Below are 26,339 nucleotides of genomic sequence, written 5' to 3'. Positions count from 1 at the left end.
GAACAGAACGGTTATTGTGGGGAGCGGGAGCGCGAGCACGAGAGAGCGAGAGAGAGATAACTGCTTAAACCATCAAGGCAATTGCACTTATTCCACGGAGAAGCTGATTTTGAAACAATCAGGGCAGAAGTTAAAACATATGGGTATCTTTGAGACAAGCAATGTGAACACTATGCATCGACGTAGACTGGGGCAGTTGGAAGGAGGTAATATTTTGTAATCATCTGTGGCTTGTGATATTTACAAATAGAGCACCCTTTTTTTGAGAAATTGACAAGCCAAGGGCATTATCCATAAATAGCTAAATAGCAATTTCTGTTATCAGAAACAAATGATTTTTGCATGTTGTGCAAATGCCGATGATGTCCAGTACGGGATGCACCCTGGTGCCTCAATATCACTTCAAGAATAGGGACCTAATGTAACACTTATATTTCTGATTTGATCTTTTCTGTCTAGTTAAACATCATTTGGATATTGTGAAAATAATAATACAATATTTGGAGAAGAGAGAACTTGTGTGTTGTTTTTTCAGAGTAAATCCTTAGCTGAGGATCCCGCTGGTTAAAATATGCCCATCTTGGCCAGATTAAATCTGTTAAGGGATCAACAGGAGGAATTGATATGTAAAGGTAAAGGATTGACGGGCATACTAAACTTTATTCTGCAAAAGTTGTTTTGCATTTATGCCATGAATTTTCAACATGCTTATCGGAAAATACACAAACATAAAGATAAATGGTGTCAATTCCTGATTAATGGTTACATGAATACTATTGCTTTAACTGACAAATACTATTATTTGGTTTGCTGAAGACACCTCCTGCATACTTGTAATAAAGGCTTCCCGATTTCACTTGCTTGATTAGTACAGATGTCAGAGGTTATGGTGAGAAGGCAGGAGAATGGGATTACGAGGGAGAGGTAGATCAGCCATGATTGAATGGTGGAGTAGACTTGATGGGCTTAATGGCCTAATTCTACTCCTTTTCCTTATGACATGATCTTATGCTCCTGACTCTGAATGGTTAAGTCCCACAACACACTCCATTTAATAATGTGGAACTTGAATACATTTAAAAACAAAAAAGTTATACATTTTGGGGGATTTAGATGTCAGTGGCGAGGGCAGCATTTTATACCTATCCCAAACACCCATGAGAAAATGGCTGAAATGCACCCACAATCCTAGATCTTCTTTGGTGATAGGGTCATAGGTTTGAAAGGTATGTAAAGGGCAGCCTAGGTGAGCAAGTCCAATGCATTGTTTATTTGATACACAGAGTTGCCACTGCAAGGCAGTGGAGGAGGAGGAGGAATATCTGAAACTTTTTTGTTACATCTTGTGACAAACTTCGTCAGGGTAGACAAAATATATATAAACCAATCAAACTGTTCAATCAAATGAAGCATTCCAAAGCAAATGAATCAATTTACAGGAGTCTTAATTCAAAAATTCCTTCTCCAGTAAGTGAAAACCCAAATACTTGCAACACGAGAAATGCGAATCTTTAAATTTATATGTTTTCATGTGGAAAAACATTGGGATTGTAGTGTCGACAATCTGCAGAAATGAACCAGAGGCATGATGCAATCTAATCTTTTGGTATATATCTAGCCTGGTGTGGATCCCAATTATCTAATGAATAGATGAGACTGAACCTTTCCCTACAATAACATGCCAAGAGAGTTATCACTGGTAAATTATTCAAATCTTCTGAACAATCCAAGCTAAAAGTTAAAGAAAATCCTTTGCTCTGGAAAGGGTTACATTCTTAAATGCTTATTACTTGGTTATCTCAAAATCCAACCAAATGTATAATTTGCAAAATATCACCTGTGGATTCATATTACAAGATATGTCAAAAATATGCTTCAAGATTTAAAGTTGTACTGTTACCATATGGTAACCCTTCACACTTAGGATACAACTAAAGATCTTAACCTGATGCTCGATCACAAATCTTTCTTGATGTTAACAATATAACATTTTAGCAAATGAATCAGGCATCAATCAGAAGACAAGATTTATTTTGCTGTGTTACAACATTGAAGGGCAGCATTGTGAAATCAAAACAATATACTAGCTGCCCAATCATTAATGTCATCTGAGATCCAAGGCTGTTAAAAACAATTCACCAGGCAATGAAAATGACAACTGGACTCAGTGGACAGGGCAAATTTCACATATAAACATTGTGGGATTAAATCCTAGATCTTTAAACATATTTTTGTGGAATTAAAAACTGCAAATTCAATGGAAATTATTGGTTTCCATGGAGTGACTGCAACAGATACACTGACTGCTTACTCGATAGAGGTCAGAATAAGTTTTCAAAGAGTACATTATGTTACAAATGTACTTGATGTGTCCTGCAGCCACTTGCACTAACATTGACGGTTCATTGCATACCAACTAATCTTGAGGGGCACACTTGGAAAGAAAACCTTCACACATTCAAATTCACCAGAACTGAAAAATGAAATATTCTGCTTGGAAAAATAAAAATCTGAAGCACGCAACTGATACTTCCAAATGGACAGGTGGTTGGTTGCAGGTCAGATTAGTTATAAAATCATAGTCATACAGCATGGAATCAGGTCCTTTGGACCAACCCGTCCATTACGATCAAGATGCCCATTTGTTGCCATTTGGCCCATATCTCTCTAAACCTTTCCTATCCATGTATGTGTCCAAAAGTTTTTTTTAAAATATTGTTGTACCTGCCTCAACAACCTCCTCTGGAAGCTTATTCCATATACCAACCAATGAGTGAAAAAATTGCCTAAACATCTAAACAACTACTCAGAGTCACTTCTTCTGCCAAATCCATTTAAACGTTCCTCAACAGAGTTCATAGGCCTCCAAGGATGGATGTTGGTTCCACTCTGGTTAAGATGCAACCTGTCCTGAGAGTATGGTTCACCACTTCCATAGAATCCAAAGCAGAAATTTAGGAACCTAAAGCCCATTCTTTTACTCCATCCCTTCAGCTTGCATTCAACTGACCTATCCATCTATTCCTATACATCTATGCTAATCCCATGGCACCAGAAGCATTAGAGATTATAATCTCAGAGTCCAGTTCTTTAAAGAACTACTTAGCTCCAAGCATTGTTTAAGAAGGAACTACAGATGCTGGAAAATCGAAGTTAGACAAAAATGCTGGAGAAACTCAGCAGGTGAGACAGCATCTATGGAGCGAAGGAAATAGGCAATGTTTCGGGCCAAAACCTTTCTTCAGACGAAGGGTTTTGGCCCAAAACATCGCCTATTTCCTTCGCTCCATAGATGCTGCCTCACCTGCTGAGTTTCTCCAGCATTTTTGTCTACCTAGCTCCAAGCATTGTCAGGCATGTCATGAAATGTGAAGAAATACTCTCCACTTGCTTAGATGACAACAATTCCAACATCATGCCCAAGGGTTGACAGCTTCCAGTAAGAATATCTACTCATTTGGCACCACAAATGTTTACTTCCTACTCTACTAACACACTACCACACTACAGCAACCAATTAAAGTTTTCTCACTAACACATCTCAAACCCACAACCTTTATAAGCAATAGGACAAGGGCAGCAGGGGCATGGAAGACCGCCAACAAGTCGTATATCATTCTGACTCAGAAAGATAATTACTGATCCTATATCATCGTTAGGTCAAAACCCAGAAACTTCCTCTCTACGAGCACTGTGGGATTGTGGAAGGAAGTTCTACCATTTTCTGAAAAATAAATCAGTGATGGATAGCAAATGCTGATCTTGTCAGTGATATCCATATTGTACGGAAGGATATAAACATAATTAAATGCAAGATATTGCCCATATCATTACTCAAGAACAGATCTTCATACCATTTTATCTGATGAAGTCATTTTTATTTTTTTTTATAACTTATTTGGCTTCCTGTGCCCATCCCCAAAATATGCAAGTTGGTATAGCTTGATATGTCAAATAATTTTAATTCTTCCTTATAAAATCCTGCAGATATTATTAAGCATCAGCATACTTCGAGATCTGCCTTAATTAAACTCAGGATTCAGTCAATTAAGTTGTTGAATAACCACAAATGTGATTAAGTCTTTATTGTCTGTCTGTGATGTTCTGTATTAATGAATAACAATAACATGCACTGTAATATTCGCCACAAAGGCTGAGCTCAGTTAAATGACTAAAACAAGGGTTGTAATTGGGACAATTATACAAAAGACAAGTAAATAACGAAGCAGTGTTTGCAAATGGCCTTCCTCAAAACACTGTAAAAAATCTATGCAATCAGATTTTGTTAATTTTATCCATGTACTTTCATGATTAATCATTTATCTAGTATGCTCACAAAAACATTGCTAAACATATACTAATAGAATCAGAAAGGTTTATTTCTGCCATGTCATCTCTCAACCCAAAAAGTATTTTCATCTTGGCCGTTAAATAATGGTTCCACTACGATCAACATTTCAAACAAAATATTATTTGATTATCAGGTTGATAACGTTAATCTAAAACTGTACTTTAATTCTACTTGTCCACTAAATTGTTCAATGCAGCACAATATTGAACCAGAAATAACCAAGATAATTCTAAGTGTGATTCATGGTCTGTACCACTTAACACCTGCAGAGATGAACTTCATGTAAACAAGCAAGAAATATAAAAGATCAAAAACATGCCGTTTATAGGAAGAATAAAATGGGGAAAAAATTACTGTTACTTCACATATTTCTTATTTGTCTTCATAATAGCTGATTCAATAAATATACCAGAACTAGTGGCAAACTAAGGTCAAATGTGCATCAGAATCTTAAAAGTCAGTGACATTGTATTAGAGTTATTGGAGTGAGTGTCAAAAAAATGATGGATCTCTGGTACTGAAGGCTTGAAGGCTTCTGAGGACAGAGATGACGAATGATTTTGTGCTGATCTTCCCAAATACCCTACAATCTACAGGATCTCAGTGGATTGCAAAATGTTACATTGCAATGCAAAAAAGTATGTGGAAAAAAAATAGAGAACTATACAATGTCAGTCTAATATCAGAAAATGTTGGGAACCATTCCCATGGCTGTGAAAATGGTGTGCCTATAAAATCATAATATGATCAGCCTTACCTCTATCAAAGGGGAACTTATGTCTGAATATCATACATCATTTAAGGAAAGATGCAAGGAATGGGGAGCTGAGGATGCTGTCTACAAATGTGCTAACAATGTAAAGCAAGGGATGAAAGAAAATTCTAAGAAATACATGAAGAGTTGCAAAGGTCACCAGTGGTTAAGGGAATGATCAAGAACATGGCTGAAATAGTATAATGAAGTGGACTGTAAAGTTACGCTTTCAGGTGAAAATAATTGAATTTTTTTTTGTTAGTGGAAAAAGACTAGTAAATGCTGCTATTCAGGTTTATTAGTACATTAAATGTCAGCATTTTGGCACAGGTGGTGCTTGCGAGGCAAATGGTGGATCAATCATTATTCAAAGGAAGTTGGAGTATGAGAGTAAATAATTACATAGGATTTTAGTAAGTCCACAGCTAAAGTATAACATACAATTTTAAGCTTCCTGAAGCAAGCACAAATATATATACTCCAAAGTGGTGGATTGTATATTTATTAGCATTCAGGAGAACAAGGAGGTAATCTAATTGTACAACACAAGATTCTGTTTAAAAGCAACAATGCCCCAGACTATACAATCATTGGCCGTTTCTTCTGACAGGGAACCTTGAAATAAAAGGCATTACCTTAAGTTAGAGAGTTGCCCATTTAGTACTCATGTTTTATTTATTAACGTTTTAGAACTTTGGGCGGCACAATAGACAATAGGGGCAGGAGTAGGCCATTCGGCCCTTCGAGCCAGCACCGCCATTCAATGTGATCATGGCTGATCATCCACAATCAGTACCCCGTTCCTGCCTTCTCCCCATATCCCTTGACTCCGCTATCTTTAAGAGTTCTATCTAACTCTCTCTTGAAAGCATCCAGAGAATTGGCCTCCACTGCCGGCAGAGAATTCCACAGATTCACAACTCCCTGGGTGAAAAGGTTTTTCCTCATCTCTGTTCTAAATGGCCTGCCCCTTATTTTTAAACTGTGGCCCCTGGTTCTGGACTCCCCCAACATTAGGAACACGTTTCCTGCCTCTAGCGTGTCCAATCCCATAATAATCTTATATGTTTCAATAAGATACCCTCTCATCCTTCTAAATTCCCGTGTATACAAGTGTGTGGTCTCACTAGGGCTCTGTACAACTGCAAAACGACCTCTTTGCTCCTATGGTCAACTCCTCTTGTTATGAAGGCCAACGTGCCATTAGCTTTCTTCACTGCCTACTGTACCTGCATGCTTACTTTCAGTGACTGATGAACAAGGACCTCCAGATCTCATTGTACTTCCCCTTTTCCCAACTTGACACCTTTCAGATAGCTTTTACTTGGCACAGCAGTAGAGTTGCTGCTTTACAGTGCCTTCCTGTTTTTGCCACCAGAGTGGATATCCTCACATTTATCCACATTAAACTGCATCTGCCCACTCACCCAACCTGTCCAAGTCACCCTGCATCCTCATAGCATTCTCCTCACAGTTCACACTGCCACCCAGCTTTGTGTCATCTGCAAATTGGCTAATGTTACTTTTAATCCCTTCATCTAAATTATTAATTCAAATTCGAATGAACTTAATTTTTCCGTTAGGAACTTTGGTTTGTATATTGTATATGTATATTGTAAATAGCTGCGGTCCCAGCACCGAGCCTTGTGGTACCCCACTAGTCACTGCCTGCCATTCTGAAAGGGACCCGTTAATCCTTACTTTGTTTCCTGTCTGCCAGCCAATTTTCTATCCATGTCAGTACCCCACCCCCAATAGCATGCGCTCTAATTTTACCCACTAATCTCCTATGTGGTACATTATCAAAGGCTTTCTGAAAGTCCAGATACACTGCACCCACTAGCTCTCCCTAGTCCATTTTCCTAATTACATCCTCAAAATATTCCAGAAGATTGGACAGACATGATTTCCCCTTCGTAAATCCATGCTGACTCGGACTGATCCTGTTACTGCTATCCAAATCTCATCTTTTATAATTAACTCCAGCATCGGCCCCACCACCGATGTCAGGCTAACTGGTCTATAATTCCCTGTTTTCTCTCTCCCGCCTTTCTTAAAAGGTGGGATAACATTAGCTACCCTCCAATCCACAGGAACTGATCCTGAATCTATAGAACATGAGAAAATTATCACCAATACAACCACAATTTCCAGAACCACTTCCTTAAGTACCTGGGATGCAGATCACCAGGCCCTGGGGATGTATCAGCCTTCAGTCCCATCAGTCTATCCAACACCATTTCCTGCCTAATGTGAATTTCCTTCAGTTATTCCGTCACCCTAGGTCCTCTTGCCACTAGTACATCTGCGAGATTATTTGTGCCTTCCCTAGTGAAGATAGATCCAAAGCACCTATTCAACTCGTCTGCCATTTCCTTGTCCCCCATAATAAATTCACCTGTTTCTGTCTTCAAGGGTCCAACTTTGGTCTATACTAATTTTTCCTTCTTCACATACCCGAAGAAGCTTTTACTTGGCACAGCAGTAGAGTTGCTGCTTTACAGTGCCAAAGACCTGGCTTCGATCTTGGCTACAGGTGCTGTCTGTACGGTGCTTATACGTTCTCCCCCTGACTTGTGTGGGGTTTCTCTGGGATCTCGAGTTTCTTCCCACATTCCAAAGACATGTAGGTTTGTAGGTTAATTGGCTTGGTATAAGTGTAAATTGTCCCAAGTGTGTGTGGATAATAGTGTTAATAGTGCGGGGATCACTGGTCAGCGCGGACTGGGTGGGCCGAAGGGCCAGTTTCCACTTTGTATCTCTAAACTAAACTTCATTGCCATAACCACGTCTAGGCATTAGGTGTTACGGTGGTTTAGTTCATAGTTTTCCCAACTGAAATTAAATTCCTTCAGCCAAGGCTGTTGCGATATAACTTTACACCTATGTTTTTTTTGTCAAGGGTTCATATGAAACACTACTGGGAAGAACCTACATGGTACTCAACAGTAGTATTCCACCATTAAAAAAAAAAGCACAGTCAAGCTGGCATTCATCTGGAGACTGCATCAATGATTGATTTGGGTCACAGAGCTAGCCATTGTGAAGCTCTTAATGTTGGCATAAAGGCATACGACTGTGCCACAGAAAAGGAAAGTTTTATCTCCAGCTCTTTGTGCTATTCTGTTCCAAGAATATACAAGTAGACACAGTATCAACTCTCCAGGAACAGCATGCATTTGTTTGGATAGAAGGGCGCTCATCCAAAAGTTAGATCAGTATTTCCTGCACGTCATCTGGTGTAAACTTCTATTTTTGACAGATCTTATAGTCCTAAAAAGATACTCACTTTAAAGAACCAGTGTTCACAGCTCTAGCTGGCCTTCTACTTTTCAAGACCCTGAGTTTATCGCCTTGCGTCATTTCATTTTTATTAGGAAAATGATCATCATTATCATTGTACTGTAGAGAAAGAAAAAAATAAGTAACATTAGAACATTTAACATGTAGTGTTACTTTGGTTACAAACATAAAAATACAAGAAAATTAAAATAAACTATATGGGCATAAATCTTCAAAATTACCTCAACGTACCTCAAAATGATTGTTTTTAAAAAATAATTTATAAACCAAATAACTTAGTTAAAGGCAGATTGTTAATTGCAGCAATTTAAATTGTTGCAAATAACACAACTGCATCTGCAGAGTACAGTTAACATGATCATGTGCTCTAGCCACTTCAGCTATTTCCTATCCAAAACTTATCTGTCCCATTAAAAAACCTTTCGATCAATTCTTCTTTCCTTTATTAATTTTCTTATCCTCCCCTTTCTTCTTAAAGCACAGTGGAACATTTTCAAAGTTAAATAGTGTTATCAAAATGCAAACTGACCTTCTGTTTTTCAGACTGGAGTTAGTCCAGACACACTACCATAATGCAATAAAATACTTAGCAAAATCTTATTATTAATGTGTGAAAATGATCAGTGGTGAACCAATGTTCTATACATAATATGTTATTACATACATTATGTTCTATACATAATATGCCATTTTATAATTCCTCGTGTTGGAGCAAAGAACAGTACATCAAGATGGCACAGAACATGATGTCAATCAAAATGAATACCATCAGCATGGTCTGCATCCCTCTATTCCCTGCCTACCTCTGTGTTCTACATCTTAGTGCAGCTCGGCAGACAAGAATCCAAATAAATATTTGGCTTACACCATCACAATGGAGATCAAAGAGAAATACAAGGACAGATTTGGACACTTTTCACTTCTCCAAATTAGTTAACCCATGCAAGTCATAGAGCAGATCCACGTGGCACTGAAAGAGACTCTTCAGCCCAATTTGTCAGGCAAGATACCTAAATATTACAACTGCCACAGGACATGAATTGGCCAGGACGTGTGCAGCAATTTCTCAAACATCTCACTGATGCAGTGTTTGGGGATGAAACATGAATGATGTTGACATATTGCAACTGAACGTATTGAATTGCTTGGTACAGCGAATGAACATAATCATACAGCTTGACTGTATTGCTATATATATATATTAAGAATAAAGTATACTTGGGAACACTTCCCGTGACTTGGCAGAATGCCTCATCATCAAACATTTAAACATTGTTTCATGTCTGGGCTGTGATGCAGTGGTATTTATCAAGAACAACTGTATGACACAGGATTCTGTGCTCTGTGGTCTGTTCCTGAGGACCATAATGAACCAAATATTAATTGTTGCTGGGAAAATCAACACAGTGAAAGAAGCCCACTGTAAGTTGAAAACTCAGTTTCCACAACTGCAAAATGGCACGTTCAAAAGGTCAAGGACTATGCACAGAGATGTGCTGAAAATGGGTCCAAAAATTACAAGGCCTTTAATTAGAAGTATCAAGTAGAAGGGCCACAGTTTAAGTCTCTCCTGCCAGTGCACACAAATTAATTAAAATTTGCATGAAAGTGCCAAAAATAATTTACTTTAAGGCTGTCCATTAATGATAATGTATGATGTGTTATTATTAAGGGAATAACATTTATTTCAAAATGTGCTTAATTCACAAAAAAAATTATACAGAAGGTTCAAGTCAACATTTTCAGAAGGAGTAAAATATGTTCTAATATTTCACATACCACGTGACTTTCTAGTTCATCACACATCCTATTCTGATCATCATTAATGGAAATATCATCAACTCCAGAAAGGATCCTTGTAACGCCAACCTTCTCTTGTCCATTCATCTGCTCTGTTAATTTAGCACGGAACAGGTCACCTTGGGCCCATAGGCTAGCTTGTTTCCTGCCAAGCACAACATAAACAAATATAATGCAAGGATGTGAAGGACATAGGAATGAAAAATGTACTTCATTCCGTCTACACAACTTATTTTAGAAACTATCCCCAGCAGATTCATCTTTCCTGGCAATGTAATAACTCCCATTTCCTCTGCTCCCCATTAAACAACAGCTGTTTCACAGGTCACCATTTATTAATAGAATTTAATATATCCAACTTACTATACATTCCTGTTAGCTTTCTAACAGTTGGCAGAGAAACTAATATTAGGCAGCCTGATACCAGCAGTTTTTTTTTACAAAACAATACTTTAGATAACAGAGACATTAAATCTTGTAAAAAATAATACTTAGTACTTTTTCGCTCAAAGGAAGGGGGGTGTATGGAACAAGCCGACATAGGAGGCTGTGGAGGCAGGTACTACGAGGTATTTAAGACACTCAGACAGATACATGGATAGGAAAGATTTAGAAGGATACTAGCCAAATGGCATTAGCTTAGATGGCTAGCTTAACTTAGGGCATCTTGGCTGGCAGGGACGATTGGACTAAAGGGCCCATTTCCGTGCTGCATGACTCTATACTGTGCAAGAACACATGAGAGATTCTTCTCATTCTGGTATTGTATCAACGGTTCCCACTGACAAATTATATAGCTTGGAAACTGTTCTCGAGATTTGCAGTCTTAGGCCTATGTTCAGTTTCTGAATGCACTGTATCTTAAAACCAACATCGTGGCAATGTGAAAGCAAAAAGAATTTTAATGTAACAATTGCAGATATAGTGTAGGAGCGAACTGCAGATGCTGATTTAAACCGGAGATAGACACAGAAAGCCGGAGTAACACAGCGGGTCAGGCAGCATCTCTGGAGAGAAGGAATAGGTGACGTTTCGGGTTGAGACCTTTCTTCAGACTGAGTGTCAGGGAAAAGGGTCCAACATACCAGTTGGCTTCTTTCACTGTGTTGATTTTCTCAGCAGCAAGTAATATGTTTCCCCTGACTCTCAGTCTGAAGAAGGGTCTCAACCCAAAACTTCACCTATTCCTTTTCTCCAGAGGTGCTGTCTGACTCGCCGAGTTAATCCAGCTTTTTGTGTGTCTCTTTAATTGCAGATATAGGTCAAGCAGATATCAGGAAACCAAGAAGAAAATAATGCAGAACTCCGAAATGAAACAGAAACAAATAATTATCAGCTGCTCAAGTAGCAATATTGCCAAGTGCCTGACCTGTTAAACATTACCAACATTTTCTAAGCAGATATCAGGATTGGGGGAAAAAACAACTTTATTACATTTCACATCACTTAAGATATGTATTCACACCATTAAGTATGGCATTTACTCACTCTTCTAAAAAGTGCTGCTGTGGTCCTATAACTGATCCTGGTCTACATATTCTGATCCAGGCAATGGCTTCTGCTGCCGTTAGTCTGTAGTGCTTCATTATATAACAAGCTATAAGAGTACCCGTTCGGCCTAAGCCAGCTATAATATTTCAAAGTATACAGTCAGTTCTCATTTCTCATGTTCAAAAACAAAATGTGTTAAATATACAGAGGGTACGGCAAAAGGTTCTTTTTACTGGAACACAAGCTAAAATCGTCCATATACCTATCCAATTTATTATCATTTAAAAATAAATTGGATAGGTATATGGACGGGAAAGGAATGGAGGGTTGTGGTCGAAGTGCAGGTAGATGGGACTAGGGGAAAATAAGTGTTCGGCACGGACTAGAAGGGCCGAGATGGCCGGTTTTCCGTGCTGTAATTGTTATATGGTTAAAATTCATAGTGCATAGTAACTATTTCCATGTTTCAAAAAACTAAAGTACCAGACAGAAAATCCACCGCTGATAACAGCTATGCTCCGTCATGCTCTCATTGTGCTGCGGAGATGGGACATGCAGGATTATCACCCAAAGGTGAAGAATAATCAGGGATACATTTCCAAGTGCAGATGGTGCTCACTTGAACGGAAGCTGAAGCTGGGTGGTGTTCAAAAACACTAGGCTATAGTTCGGGCTATACAATTGCCACAATTTCTGAAGGTCATGGATTAAAAAAAAATATGGTTCATTCAATTAGAGTTTTGAAAATGAAATGAACTCATCTGGGGCCTCCATTGGACAAGTTTAATTTCATACATTGAGCAACCTATATTTGTGTTTGAAATTTTCAGTTAAAAAATTCCCTTTTAAGATGTTTGCTATAATACCATTATTTGCTATAATACTAATAATACTGCAAATGTTAATGGGGAACTGTACCTTTACAGTGAACAGCAATGACACCCTCTGCATTCTCACAGATATTCAAGAACCTTTTGACTATGGTATCACTTGGTGTACTCCCATCCACAAAGAAGAGATCATGGTGCTCAAAACGAGCGTCTGTGAATCGCTTGGCATCGTACATTTTCTTGTTTAAACGAATAATTGTGGCGACATTGTGTTTTCGAAAGTATTGGAAATAGGCCTCTGGGGCATGCAGAGGATAGCCTATTCAAAAAGGGAAATAAATTATGTACTGATTAGTGTTTCCAACTTTTAACATGTTTGAGACAACAAAATAAATGAAGCTAGAAATTGCTGACAATGCATATCATCCGAGTCCTGATGAAGGACTTGTACCTGAAATATGGTTTTTAATCCTATGATGGCTTATTGCACATTTCTAAAGTAGAAACTAGTTCCTTTCACTTTAAAACAGAAATTTCATTTAGAAAACTTAGTTGGCATACTAGTTCTTGCATAAAACCAAGCCTGATATGCATAAGCGCACAATCTTTGTTTATAATCTAAACATCACCGTCACTGGTCATATAGGAAAAGTTATTTACAATGTATGTCAGAGAGTTGGTCTTGAAAGCAACCCAGCTACAGTAGCGTTTGAATAAAATGACTATTCAGTAATAATGCCAATGAATGCAAATAATATGGTAACATGACACTGAAAATCAAGTGCTACCTTGAAAATATTATGTGCTAAATTGAAAATACCAACTTTGTTTTGTTTTCTCAAACATGTACATCGAAAAACTGGAAGAAAGGAAGTAGGAGGAGACAGTAGGACTGTGGGAGAACTGAGAAGGGGGAGAGGAAGGAGGACACCTCCAACGGGATCCCACTACTGGCCACATCTTCCCATCTCCTCCCCTGTCTGCTATCGCAGAGACTGTTCCCTCCGTAACTCTCTGGTCAATTCGTCCCTTCCCACCTAAACCACCCCCTCCCCAGGCACTTTCCCCTGCAACCGCAGGAGATGCAACACCTATCCCTTTATCTCCTCCCTCGACTCCATCCAAGGACCTAATCAGTCTTTCCAGGTGAGGCAGAGGTTCACATGCACCTCCTCCAACCTCATCTACTGCATCCGTTGTTCCAGGTGTCAACTCCTCTATATCGGCGAGACCAAGCGCAGACTCAGCAATCGTTTCGCTGAACACCTCCACTCAGTCCGTCTTAACAAACCTGATCTCCCGGTGGCCCAACACTTCAACTCCCCTTCCCATTCCCAATCTGACCTTTCTGTCCTGGGCCTCCTCTATTGTCAGAGTGAGGCCCAGTGCAAATTGGAGGAACAGCACCTCAGGGTGTAATCTACACCCCAGCGGTATGAACATTGACTTCTCTAATTTTAGACAGCCCTTGCTTTCTCTCTCCTTCCCCTCCCCTTTCTCAGTTCTCCCACAGTCTTACTGTCTCCTACTTCCTTTCTTTTTCTTCTTTTTCTTTTCTTTGTCTATTTTCGATTTTTCCAGCAATTGCAGTTCCTTCTTAAACACTGGGTCTCTATTGGAATGCTGTACTCTCCACCAAGGTTTCAAGAGAGAGCTAGATAGGGCTCTTAAAGATAGCGGAGTCAGGGGATATGGGGAGAAGGCAGGAATGGGGTACTGATTGTGGATGATCAGCCATGATCACATTGAATGGCGGTGTTGACTTGAAGGGCCGAGTGGCCTACTCCTGCACCTATTGTCTACTGTCAGTGTCCGAGCTAAATCTTTTTGTCCCTTACATTGTTCAATGGTCCCTGTTACTGGCATTTTGAGTAGAACTCATCTAAGTTTGTGCGTCTGCGACTGTACTGCAAGTGATGCATCCTCAAATCAATGATGCTCACATTGGGAGCATGTACCTGTGAGACAACACATGGAGTGCTGATACTGTTTTGGCCTCCTTAGAACAGATATACTTGCACAAGGGGGAGTGCAATGATGGATCTCCAGACTATTTCTTGGGATGGCAGGATTATCTTATGAGACGTAGGGATGATGAGACCTCTATTTACTTGAGTTTAGAAGAACACAAGTGAAAACTACTAAGTTCTGCCAGGGCTTAACAGGTTGGATGCAAGGAGGATATTTCACCTGGCTACCGAGTCCAGAATCAGGTCACAGTCTACGGATAAGGATTAAGAAAGTAAGAACCTGCGTGAAGAAACTTCACATCTTGAAGTGGTTTTACCCGTGGAATTATGAAAAGATGGCAAGGGCTACATCATTGGGTATATTTAAGTCGATGGACATATTTCTAGACATTAGGCAACAAGGGCTTTAGGGGGAAAGCCAGAATGTGGTATTGGGAAAGAGAATTAGCTGTGCACGTATAGATGGAGCAGTGGGTAGAAAAGGCATTCACCTGCTCATTTTTGTTTCTATTACTGCAAATTGTGCAAAACTGGCTTACAAAAAATATGCAAATTCAGAACGCAACCAACCGCAAAGCAACAATCTTAGCCCATCATTAAAATGTTTTCCCACGGTTTCTAATTAAATTAAAAATCAAAGCTTTCGCTTTTTCTGGATACCACTCAAGCCCAGAAGCAAGTTATGACAGCAGTGTTTCTGGCTCGCTTCAGCACAGCACCAGTTTGTAACTGTGTTTTTCAGCGAGGCCCGAGGATTGAACTACTGCTCAGAGCAATAAGCTCAGAGCATTTACCGATTCTTAGAAAATATGGACCACTGAATTCAACAAAAGCAACTTTTGAACATTGCTTGTTGACAATATGCAGGGGTGTGGGGGGAAAAGGAAAAAAAAAAAAAAAAGTGGTCTTTAAGGTGAAGAAGGAATTCTGAGGGAATCCAATAAAAATGAGCTTGGAACCTGATACCAGGAGTATGAATGACATGTAGTTAGGTGTTAAATACTCAAGAACAGAGAGTTCAGATGCCATGCGAATGCAGGGTTGACCGGGATTACAACATTTAGGAGTGAAGAGCTAATGAAGTGATTGAAACACAAGGAGAATTTAAATCATTTCATTATCTCTTCATTATCAAGTTCTAAACATTTCTAAAAGACATCACACAGATCATTAAAAAGGCTTAATGTTTAAGAAGGAACTGCAGATGCTGGAAAATCGTAGGTAGACAAAAATGCTGGAGAAACTCAGCGGGTGAGGCAGCATTTATGGAGCGAAGGAAATAGGCAAAGATTGGGTCTAAACCCTTCCTCATTAAAAAGGTTGTTGGGTAAGCTGGACTTGACATTTTGTAGCACTTTTGAATAGCAGCAAAAGTTATATCGAGTTTGAGTTTACAGAATGCAGGGTTGACCGGGTCTGCAGTTGTATAGGGCTCTGGTAGGACCACATCTGGAGTATTGTGTACAGTTTTGGTCTCCTAATTTGAGGAAGGACATCCTTGTGATTGAGGCAGTGCAGCGTAGGTTCACAAGATTGATCCCTGGGATGGCGGGACTGTCATATGAGGAAAGATTGAAAATACTAGGCTTGTATTCACTGGAGTTTAGAAGGATGAGGGGGATCTTATAGAAACATATAAAATTATAAAAGGACTGGACAACCTAGATGCAGGAAAAATGTTCCCAATGTTAGGCAAGTCCAGAACCAGGGGCCACAGTCTTAGAATAAAGGGGAAGTCATTTAAGACTGAGGTGAGAAAAAAAAAATTCACCCAGAGAGTTGTGAATTTATGGAATTCCCTGCCACAGAGGGCAGTGGAGGTCAAATCACTGGATGGATTTAAGAGAGAGTTAGATAGAGCTCTAGGGGCTAGTGGAGTCAAGGGATATGGGGGGAAGGCAGGCACGGGTTGTTGATAGGGGACGATCAGCCATGATCACAATGAATGGCGGTGCTGGCTCGAAGGGCCGAATAGCCTCCTGCTGCCCTATTTTCTATGTTTCTATGTAGAATGTAGAAGAGTTGCTACCAGAATGAAGAGCACTGCCAAAGCTGGAAACATAGATGAGATTTTCCTTCAGAATTGGTGAAGAGGTAGATGTTACACTTAAAGATTACACCCTACAAAAATAAAATTCAGGTCTCTGGGACATTGTTTGCTATTGAGATAACATTTGAAGTTCCATTTTTTACTGGTACAATTGATTCCTTCCCCCCTGCCCCCCGCCAAAGCAATCTTTACTATTTCTCACATTTATAGGTGGCACTACAGTGGAGGCTGAATGCCCGTACATGTGGTCCTACATGAAATAATGGCTGATATTCAGGGAGATGGAAACAGTCCAAGAACTTGAAAGCCCATTGCTTAGGTGCTTGTGAGTACATTCAGCTCTTATCTTTTAACAATAAAAAACAAAAAAGACATAGTTGTGGGAAAATGTGCAGCAACTACAATCCACAATGTGACAATATGTACATCTGAAACAAGGTCAGCTACATTACAAGATACACTGCTTCTGTGGCAGAGAATTCCACAGATACACAACTCTCTGGGTGAAAAGATTTTTCCCCATCTCAGTCCTAAATTGCCTACCCCTTATTCTTAAACTGTGACCCCTGGTTCTGGACTCCCCCAACATCAGGAACATTTTTCCTGCATCTAGCCTGTCCAATCCCTTAAGAATTTTAAATGTTTCTATAAGATCCCCTCTCATCCTTAACCCTGTAAGACTTGCAAGAAGATACGTGGGAGCTTTCAAGTGTTCAGGAACAGAGCAACAAAGTACTGCTGGAGGAGATTTAGATGCGGTAGATGAGACTTGACTGCATTCAAGGTTCAGGGCAGTGTTCAGTAGCATAATCTCCAATTAGCTACAGGTATTGGAGAAGAAAAAAGGGTGAGATGCCCAACTTTCCTTGGGTTAGATGATTAAAGCTATTCAACTAACTTACGAGAATGTGATTACAATCACTATTATAAAGTCACGTTTGGCACATTGCTTGACTAAGTAGATGTTGAACCAAAGTTAACAGATATGTTTAAAGGTCTAAAACACAAGGTCAGAGGAGATGAGGAGATTGGTGAATAGGACTTGGTACTGATTTAATGTAAGCATTGGAGTTTTGGATGAACTGAATGTTTAAGAGAGTCGATTCAGTTCAGTCAATATTTCAAAGTATTTTCAACATTGAAACAGGCTTATCATCCCAACAGATTCAAGTCAACACTAATATGAACGTTCCATGAACCACATCCAATTCCCTTATCCAAAAACCTATCAACAATTAATTCTGCTCCTTATCCAGCGTGTCCTTCACAACATTCATGTAGGTCAAACCCTTTGCTTGCACTTGCACCAATAAACCACTATCATTACATCTCAAAATAAAAAAAAAAAATGCACATACATTAAATGCAAATCTCAAGGGAACATTTAATCACCACATTTACATTAGCACCTACCATTTTCAACTTTGCTCTTTGGATGTGGTCCACTAAAGGCCAAGAATTTACTGGGGATAATCCAATTAAAATCTCCATTTTCAGCTCTCTGCAAACAAGTTAAAATGTGTTTATTTATTCACACGTGTCAATCTTGAGGTAAATACATCGAGAAAATGTTGTCACTTAATCCAACTAAAGCACCAACCTCATAATGTTCATATTCATCCACATCAAATGTATTAAAATTGAAGAAATCATACTGCACAGCCTGAAAAAAAATAGAAGTGTTTGTTACATAACAAGATAATTCAGAGTAAGATTATTCATAGCAATGTAACAAGTAAATTAATTGGTTTCTCAATTCTGTATTAAATTTGAAATTTGTCAGTTTGCACATATAAAACAGACAAGTTGCAACTTTGTTACCAATTTCAGAAGCACTTCCTGCAGAAAGTAGCTAATATTTAAAATAAATTATTTGAAGGATAAGCAAGGTAAATCTTTGGAACACTCCAGATGGTGTTACAAGTTGACATGGGGAGGAGGTAAAGACATTACACATTTCTGTACAAAGATGAAGCAAGGAGTTGGAGGAATTGAGTGAAATCCAGGTTAGCCGGGAAGTAGTGTTGGGTAAATTGAATGGATTAAAGGCCGATAAATCCCCAGGGCCAGATAGGCTGCATCCCAGAGTACTTAAGGAAGTAGCTCCAGAAATAGTAGATGCATTAGTAATAATCTTTCAAAACTCTTTAGATTCTGGAGTAGTTCCTGAGGATTGGCGAGTAGCAAACGTAACCCCACTTTTTAAGAAGGGAGGGAGAGAGAAAACGGGGAATTACAGACCAGTTAGTCTAACATCGGTAGTGGGGAAACTGCTAGAGTCAGTTATTAAAGATGGGATAGCAGCACATTTGGAAAGTGGTGAAATCATTGGACAAAGTCAGCATGGATTTACAAAAGGTAAATCATGTCTGACGAATCTTATAGAATTTTTCGAGGATGTAACTAGTAGCGTGGATAGGGGAGAACCAGTGGATGTGGTGTATCTGGACTTCCAGAAGGCTTTCAACAAGGTCCCACATAAGAGATTAGTATACAAACTTAAAGCACACGGCATTGGGGGTTCAGTATTGATGTGGATAGAGAACTGGCTGGCAAACAGGAAGCAAAGAGTAGGAGTAAACGGGTCCTTTTCACAATGGCAGGCAGTGATTAGTGGGGTACCGCAAGGCTCAGTGCTGGGACCCCAGCTATTTACAATATATATTAATGATCTGGATGAGGGAATTGAGGGCAATATCTCCAAGTTTGCGGATGACACTAAGCTGGGGGGCAGTGTTAGCTGTGAGGAGGATGCTAGGAGACTGCAAGGTGACTTGGATACGCTGGGTGAGTGGGCAAATGTTTGGCTGATGCAGTATAATGTGGATAAATGTGAGGTTATCCATTTTGGTGGCAAAAACAGGAAAGCAGACTATTATCTAAATGGTGGCCGACCAGGAAAAGGGGAGATGCAGCGAGACCTGGGTGTCATGGTACACCAGTCATTGAAAGTAGGCATGCAGGTGCAGCAGGCAGTGAAGAAAGCGAATGGTATGTTAGCTTTCATAGCAAAAGGAGTTAAGTATAGGAGCAGGGAGGTTCTACTGCAGTTGTACAGGGTCTTGGTGAGACCACACCTGGAGTTTTGCGTACTGTTTTGGTCTCCAAATCTGAGGAAGGACATTATTGCTATAGAGGGAGTGCAGAGAAGGTTCACCAGACTAATTCCTGGGATGTCAGGACTGTCTTATGAAGAAAGACTGGATAGACTTGGTTTATACTCTCTAGAATTTAGGAGATTGAGAGGGGATCTTATAGAAACTTACAACATTCTTAGGGGGTTGGACAGGCTAGATGCAGGAAGATTGCTCCTGATGTTGGGGAAGTCCAGGACAAGGGGTCACAGCTTAAGGATAAGGGGGAAATCCTTTTAAACCGAGATGAGATGAACTTTTTTCACACACAGAGTGGTGAATCTCTGGAACTCTCTGCCACAGAGGGTAGTTGAGGCCAGTTCATTGGCTATATTTAAGAGGGAGTTAGATGTGGTCCTTGTGGCTAAGGGGATCAGAGGGTATGGAGAGAAGGCAGGTACGGGATACTGAGTTGGATGATCAGGCATGATCATATTGAATGGCGGTGCAGACTCGAAGGGCCGAATGGCCTACTCCTGCTCCTAATTTCTATGTTTCTATGTTTCTAAGTGGTCTACCATCTATAATTCAGTTCAAAATAAATACATGGACAAGTTTGACAAAAGCTTCCTCAAACTAATATTAACATGGTGTTATTAAACCTCATGACAAATCAATATAAAGCAAAGTGCCAGGAAATGTTAATTGACTATTAATTAAGCATCTTACCTTACTAACTGCATGTAAACAGTCCAGAACCGTTAGCTTATATGTGCATGTGCCAAATGAAGCGTCTCTGCAATAAGAAATATTTTACACTCATCAAATAGTGCACCGTTATATTTTTAGTAAAACAAACTTTGTGCATCGCCTCACAGTATTCATCACCAGTGGACAACAAGGATAGTTTTTAGTGCAGCTCAAGTTTTCATATGTGCCAGGATTGTAGCGAAAGATGGGTTTAAGTATCTTGTGTAAGAAGGAACTGCAGATGTTGGTTGAAACGGGAAGAGAGACAAAAAAAGCTGGAGTAGCTCAACAGGAAAGGCTGCATCTCTGGAGATAAAGAATGGGTGGTGTTTTGGGTCGAGACCATTCTTCAGACTGGTTAGGGATAAGGGAAATGAGAAATATAGACAGTGATGTGGAGAGACAAAGAACAATGAATCAAAGATATGCAAAAAAGTAATGATGATAAAGGAAACAGACCATTGTAGGCCGTTTGTAGTGTGAAAATAACAAGCTAGTGTGACGGGTGGGGGAGGGATAGAGAGAGAGGGAATGCCGGGGCTACCTGAAGTGAGATAAATCAATATTCATACCACTGGGCTATAAGCTGCCCAAGCAAAATATGAGATGCTGTTCCTCCAATTTGTGTTTAGCCTCACTCTGACAATTGAGGAGACCGAGGACAGGAAGGTCTGTGTAGGAATGGGAAGGAGAATTAAAGGGTCCAGCAACCGGGAGATCAGTTTGGTTCAGGCGGGCTGAGAGAAGGTGTTCTGCGAATGGATCTCCCAGTCTGCGTTTGGTCTCGCCGATGTATAAGATTCCACATCTTGAACAACGGATGCAGTAGATGAGGTTGGAGGAGGTGCAAGTGAACCTCTGCCTACCCTGAAAGGACTGTTGGGGTCCCTGGACAGAGTCAAGGGAGGAGGTTTAAGTATTTTGTTCATCAAGAACTTTAAACCCTTAATTTACTAATCCTGGAACTCTGACTGTAAAGGATAATTCATTCACAGCTGTGGTATGATCTGTCTTAAAAGATACCATAGCATTCAGTTTATGTTCTATGCGATTAGTTGAAGCTTTAAAATAATTGCCTAGTGTATTTTAGGTTTACTTATCAGTGTTTGAGTGTCTGTTAACCATTGACAGCATGTCCTCGGAATGTTCTGTTTGTCAGGATTCAGGGGAACATGGACCAATGCTGTACTGCAGCCATGCAACACAAGTTTAGAACTGCAGTTTCAATGTAAATTGGGACCAGCTTTAAGGAACAGGTCGTCACACTACATATAAACATTATCGCTAAAAAGAATCTCTACACTGTGAGGTCCTGTGCTTATTTGTAATAGCATCAGCTTTTCCATAGGACACATTGAAAACTCAGTAACTTTAATAATTGCTACATTTTGTTACAATGTGGATGAATGTAATGAGCATTAATACTTCTCTGTGATGCCAATTGTATTCATTAATTGGGTTCCCAATGGAAAAAAATTCTGAAACATTTTCACTGATCGGTCTTCTGGTTCTCCTTTAAATTTAATGTTGTATGGCCATTGCTAGTTTTTGAAAGGGAAACGATATTTAATATCTGGAATTTCTTTTAAAAGTTTTTAATATCTATCATAATATAAAACTGATCTTGGATGTGGATGTATTTATTTGTGTGTGTATTTGTGTGTTTTTCTGCGATTCACACCTCCTCGAAAACCCGACGCGCCAACGGTGAAATTATTACATATTCCGGTAGAGATTTACCTCATGATGTCGAAAATCGCCTCATCTGAAAATTTGATTCATTATTTCCCGAGTTTTTTTACTAAAATCGTTCACCAATCTGAGATCTTTTTTTCAAGTTAACGAGCTGATGACGTCACAAAGGCTCTTCAACGCGCATCCTGCTGGGCACTGTTTTCCAGGAGTGACGTCACCACCCCCCTCCCTCCCCCCCCTCACCCCGGTTCTTCAAAAGACGCAGAAAGAACAAGCAAGTGGGCTCTGTACTGCAGATCCAGAGGTCTTCCGAGGTCACAAGCTTCACGGCTTGCTTTTCAAGAACTTTCTCCTCGCGGCCTGCTGCGCTATGTTCCACGCGCAGCAAGTGAAGTCACCCCCTTTACCCTCCATCCACCCCTCCCCCCCCCCCCATTCTCCCCCTCTCCCCTCTCTCCTCCCCTCCCCCCTTCCTTCCTCCCGTCCCTCCTCTCCTCTTCTCCCCCTCCCCGTGTGCATCAGTAGCGCAGCAGTAGAGTTGCTGCCTTACAGCACCAGAGATCAGAGTTTGTTCCTGACTACGGGTGCTGTCTGTATGGAGTTCGTACGTTCTCCATGTGACGGTGTGGATTTTCTCTGGGCACTCCCACATTCCAAAGACGTACAGATTTGGCTTCGGCAAAATTGTAAATTGTCCCTATTGTGTAGGATAGTGTTAGTATACGGGGTGATCGCTGGGCAGCACATAATGGGTGGGCTGCAGGGCCTGGATCGCTAAAGAAAAGTCAAGTCTAAAGTGTATTTGTCTAAAACCCATTAGTGAGCTAATCTCAATATTTTTATGAAACATAAATCCTAGCTCTCCAACTACCTTTTGAAAGGTTAGGAAACATCCAATCTTGGTGAGGCAGAGGAAACAGCACCAGCAATTCAACTTTCACTTCCCTCGGTAGCAGTGAGCCAAAGTAACAATCACTGTATACATTTTGCACTAGAGCAAATTATTCTATTCCACATTCAAGTTGCATATTTATGAGATGATTCCTGATCAGGCGTGTAAAGTGTTTAATATCAATTTTCAGGAAAGGGAATTAAAGAGAGTTACCTGAAAGGTTGGTATATATTATTTCCCCCTACCAACAACCTGTAGGTTTCCTCTGGGGACTTTTTCAAATATATTACCTGAAGGAAACAAGATGAAATTCTAAGAATATTTTTGCAGCAATTTTATGAAATACTCATGCCGACCGAAAAGTCTTGAATTCAGGCAGCATGACATCCTATCCTTCAGCACACATAACACGGATATGATCCTTTGAAGTAAATTAACATCAGCATTCTTTTCTGAACTTGCACACAAATTAAATCCAGAAGAAAACCTCATCCATCTTTTGCAGCATGTAGCTATGTGCATTTATAAACTAGTTTAAGATCATGAAGATTAGAAGCAAAGACCAATATTCTGTTCCCAGTCCACTACATGTGGATTGTAATGAATTTTAAAAAAAACTTTGTTCGGGCTTCATAATATACGAGCAAATACGTCAAATAGTATTAACCGCGGATATTTTACAGCCAATAAAAAGCACAAACAAATCTATCTTCAGTGAAAGCATGGCTTAACATTCTTGAAAGTGTGACTCAGTTTTCTTTTGCAGGGTGACTTACACTGCCGGATATACTCACTATCCTATCACAACACCTACCATAAAAGGGAGATGGACTGTAGAAGAGTAAAATACATTAACCAAATAAAAGGATTAGCTGAAGGCAAAAAATATATTAGCACATATGTGTGTTTTGATTTTTCTGATGCCATTTTAATCAAAATCTTTCAAATTCCCGAAGCAAAAGTTAAGAGTTAAAGTGCAAAATTGTGTGCAATTCAATAGTTAAATTGTTACTTCTAGAAAGAGGAGTGGTCCTTATGGATAGCTCCAACCATGTCTTGTGTTTCATCACAAATATAAATTATTCCCACAATGTCCAGCACTCAATTCTCTCAAAGGGAAGATAAAACAGAAGAAAAATGACAATTATTAGGACACAAGTACTTAAACAAAATCAGTCCCCTGATGTAAAGACCATGAACTCTAGCAGAAAGAGCACAACAAAATACTTTTTCTATATGCATCCACAAAGCAAATAATAGTCTAGTGTTTCGTAAAAGATGTCACTAAAAATGATATCTCTTGTCCCAAGTGGATCAGGTTGGATTATTTTTTTTAATGTACATCTGAGACCATCTTAAGGATTTACTACTAACAGTTCCAAAGATGGGTCTTTTATCAACTTCATGTTTCATGTTTAAAAAAATCAGCATTAAATCTGACAATTCTGAGAGTTGCTCTTATACTGTTAGGGAATTATCAATATAGTAGAAAAATAGCATTTAGGTGTTGCCTATAAGGCAGAAACGTATATCAATTCAAACTGGTGATGAATGACGAAGGTAGAGTTGACATTGAAGTAATGACAGGATTAGTCATTTCAGGTAAACTAATAAAAAGATAGTTCAGCATCAATTAATTCATATATTTCAGTGAGTTCGAATCATGTAAGTGCAAGGAAAATATTCTGCAAAGCAAAATATCAAGGCTAACTGACACAAAATGTTAATAATAAAGGAAGACTTCTCTGTTTAACCTTGTGGTAAGTATGGAAGTTTTCTGAATAAAATAGCTTAATCAACCCAAACTTATAGAGCCATAGAGAAATACAGTGCATTCAGAAAGTATTCAGACCCCTTCACTTTTTCCACATTTCGTAATGTCAGGAAATCCTTCAGAGGGGTGAACCCCCGAAAAGCACCTGGACCTGATGGTATACCCGGTCGTGTTCTAAAAACCTGTGCGGACCAACTGGCTGGAGTTTTTACGGACATTTTCAACCTCTCACTTCTGAGGTCTGAGGTCCCCACCTGCTTTAAAAGGGCATCAATGATACCAGTGCCCAAGAAGAGTAAGGTGACGTGCCTTAATGACTATCGACCAGTGGCACTAACGCCGGTGGTGATGAAGTGCTTTGAGAGGTTGATCATGGAGCAAATCAACTCCTACCTCGACAAAATCCTGGACCCACTGCAGTTCGCTTAGCGCCACAACAGATCAACGGTGGATGCGATCTCGCTGGCCCTCCACGTCTCTCTGACCACTTGGACAACAAAAACTCATATGTCAGGCTGTTATTCATCGATTTTGGTGGCAAAAACGGGAAAGCAGACTATTATCTAAATGGTGGCCGATTGGGAAAGGGGGAGATGCAGCGAGACCTGGGTGTCATGGTACACCAGTCATTGAAGGTAGGCATGCAGGTGCAGCAGGCAGTAAAGAAAGCGAATGGTATGTTAGCTTTCATTGCAAAAGGATTTGAGTATAGGAGGTTCTACTGCAGTTGTACAAGGTCTTGGTGAGACCACACCTGGAGTATTGCGTACAGTTTTGGTCTCCATATCTGAGGAAGGACATTATTGCCATAGAAGGAGTGCAGAGACGGTTCACCAGACTGATTCCTGGGATGTCAGGACTGTCTTATGAAGAAAGACTGGATAGACTTGGTTTATACTCTCTAGAATTTAAGAGATTGAGAGGGGATCTTATAGAAACTTACAAAATTCTTAAGGGGTTGGACAGGCTAGATGCAGGAAGATTGTTCCCGATGTTAGGGAAGTCCAGGACAAGGGGTCACAGCTTAAGGATAAGGGGGAAATCCTTTAAAACCGAGATGAGAAGAACTTTCTTCACACAGAGAGTGGTAAATCTCTGGAACTCTCTGCGACAGAGGGTAGTTGAGGCCAGTTCATTGGCTATATTTAAGAGGGAGTTAGATGTGGCCCTTGTGGCTAAGGGGATCAGGGGTATGGAGAGAAGGCAGGTACGGGATACTGAGTTGGATGATCAGCCATGATCATATTGAATGGTAGTGCAGGCTCGAAGGGCCGAATGGCCTACTCCTGCACCTAATTTCTATGTTTCTATGTTTCTACGATTACAGCTCGGCATTTAACACAATCATCCCCTCCAAGCTGGTTACCAAACTCGCAGAACTGGGTCTCTGCGCATCCCTCTGCAATTGGATCCTCGACTTCCTCATTCACAGACCACAGTCTGTTCGAATTGGTGGAAATGTGTCAGCCTCGATAACAATCAGCACGGGAGCACCTCAAGACTGCGTGATCAGCCCCCTGCTGTACTCACTCTATACTCATGACTGTGTAGCCAGTTACAGTGCGAACTCCATCATCAAGTTCGCTGACACCACCACTGTTGTGG

General features: G+C 40.0%; 1 protein-coding gene across 3 annotated transcripts in view; it reads right to left on the bottom strand.

Moving 5' to 3' along the window:
• The window catches only part of LOC129695710 (dual specificity protein phosphatase CDC14A-like), a 114,196-nt gene that overhangs the window by 32,484 nt on the left and 55,373 nt on the right, over window positions 1–26,339 (bottom strand). For all 3 annotated transcript variants that reach the window (XR_008723216.1, XM_055632901.1, XM_055632902.1), the window contains exons 5-12: window positions 23,174–23,250; window positions 20,353–20,419; window positions 18,150–18,212; window positions 17,963–18,050; window positions 12,618–12,848; window positions 11,697–11,835; window positions 10,188–10,353; window positions 8,395–8,507 (exon numbers count right to left, since the gene is read on the bottom strand). Coding sequence is in view for 2 of the 3 variants with exons in the window: in XM_055632901.1 (XP_055488876.1) it covers window positions 8,395–8,507; window positions 10,188–10,353; window positions 11,697–11,835; window positions 12,618–12,848; window positions 17,963–18,050; window positions 18,150–18,212; window positions 20,353–20,419; window positions 23,174–23,250 (944 nt within the window). In the remaining variant the exon portion in view is untranslated. The remainder of the gene's footprint in view (window positions 1–8,394; window positions 8,508–10,187; window positions 10,354–11,696; window positions 11,836–12,617; window positions 12,849–17,962; window positions 18,051–18,149; window positions 18,213–20,352; window positions 20,420–23,173; window positions 23,251–26,339) is intronic.

The sequence above is a fragment of the Leucoraja erinacea genome, chromosome 3 (genome assembly GCF_028641065.1).
Source record: "Leucoraja erinacea ecotype New England chromosome 3, Leri_hhj_1, whole genome shotgun sequence".
Taxonomy (NCBI): Eukaryota; Metazoa; Chordata; class Chondrichthyes; order Rajiformes; family Rajidae; genus Leucoraja; species Leucoraja erinaceus.
This window is presented reverse-complemented; position numbering and strand designations above follow the sequence as displayed.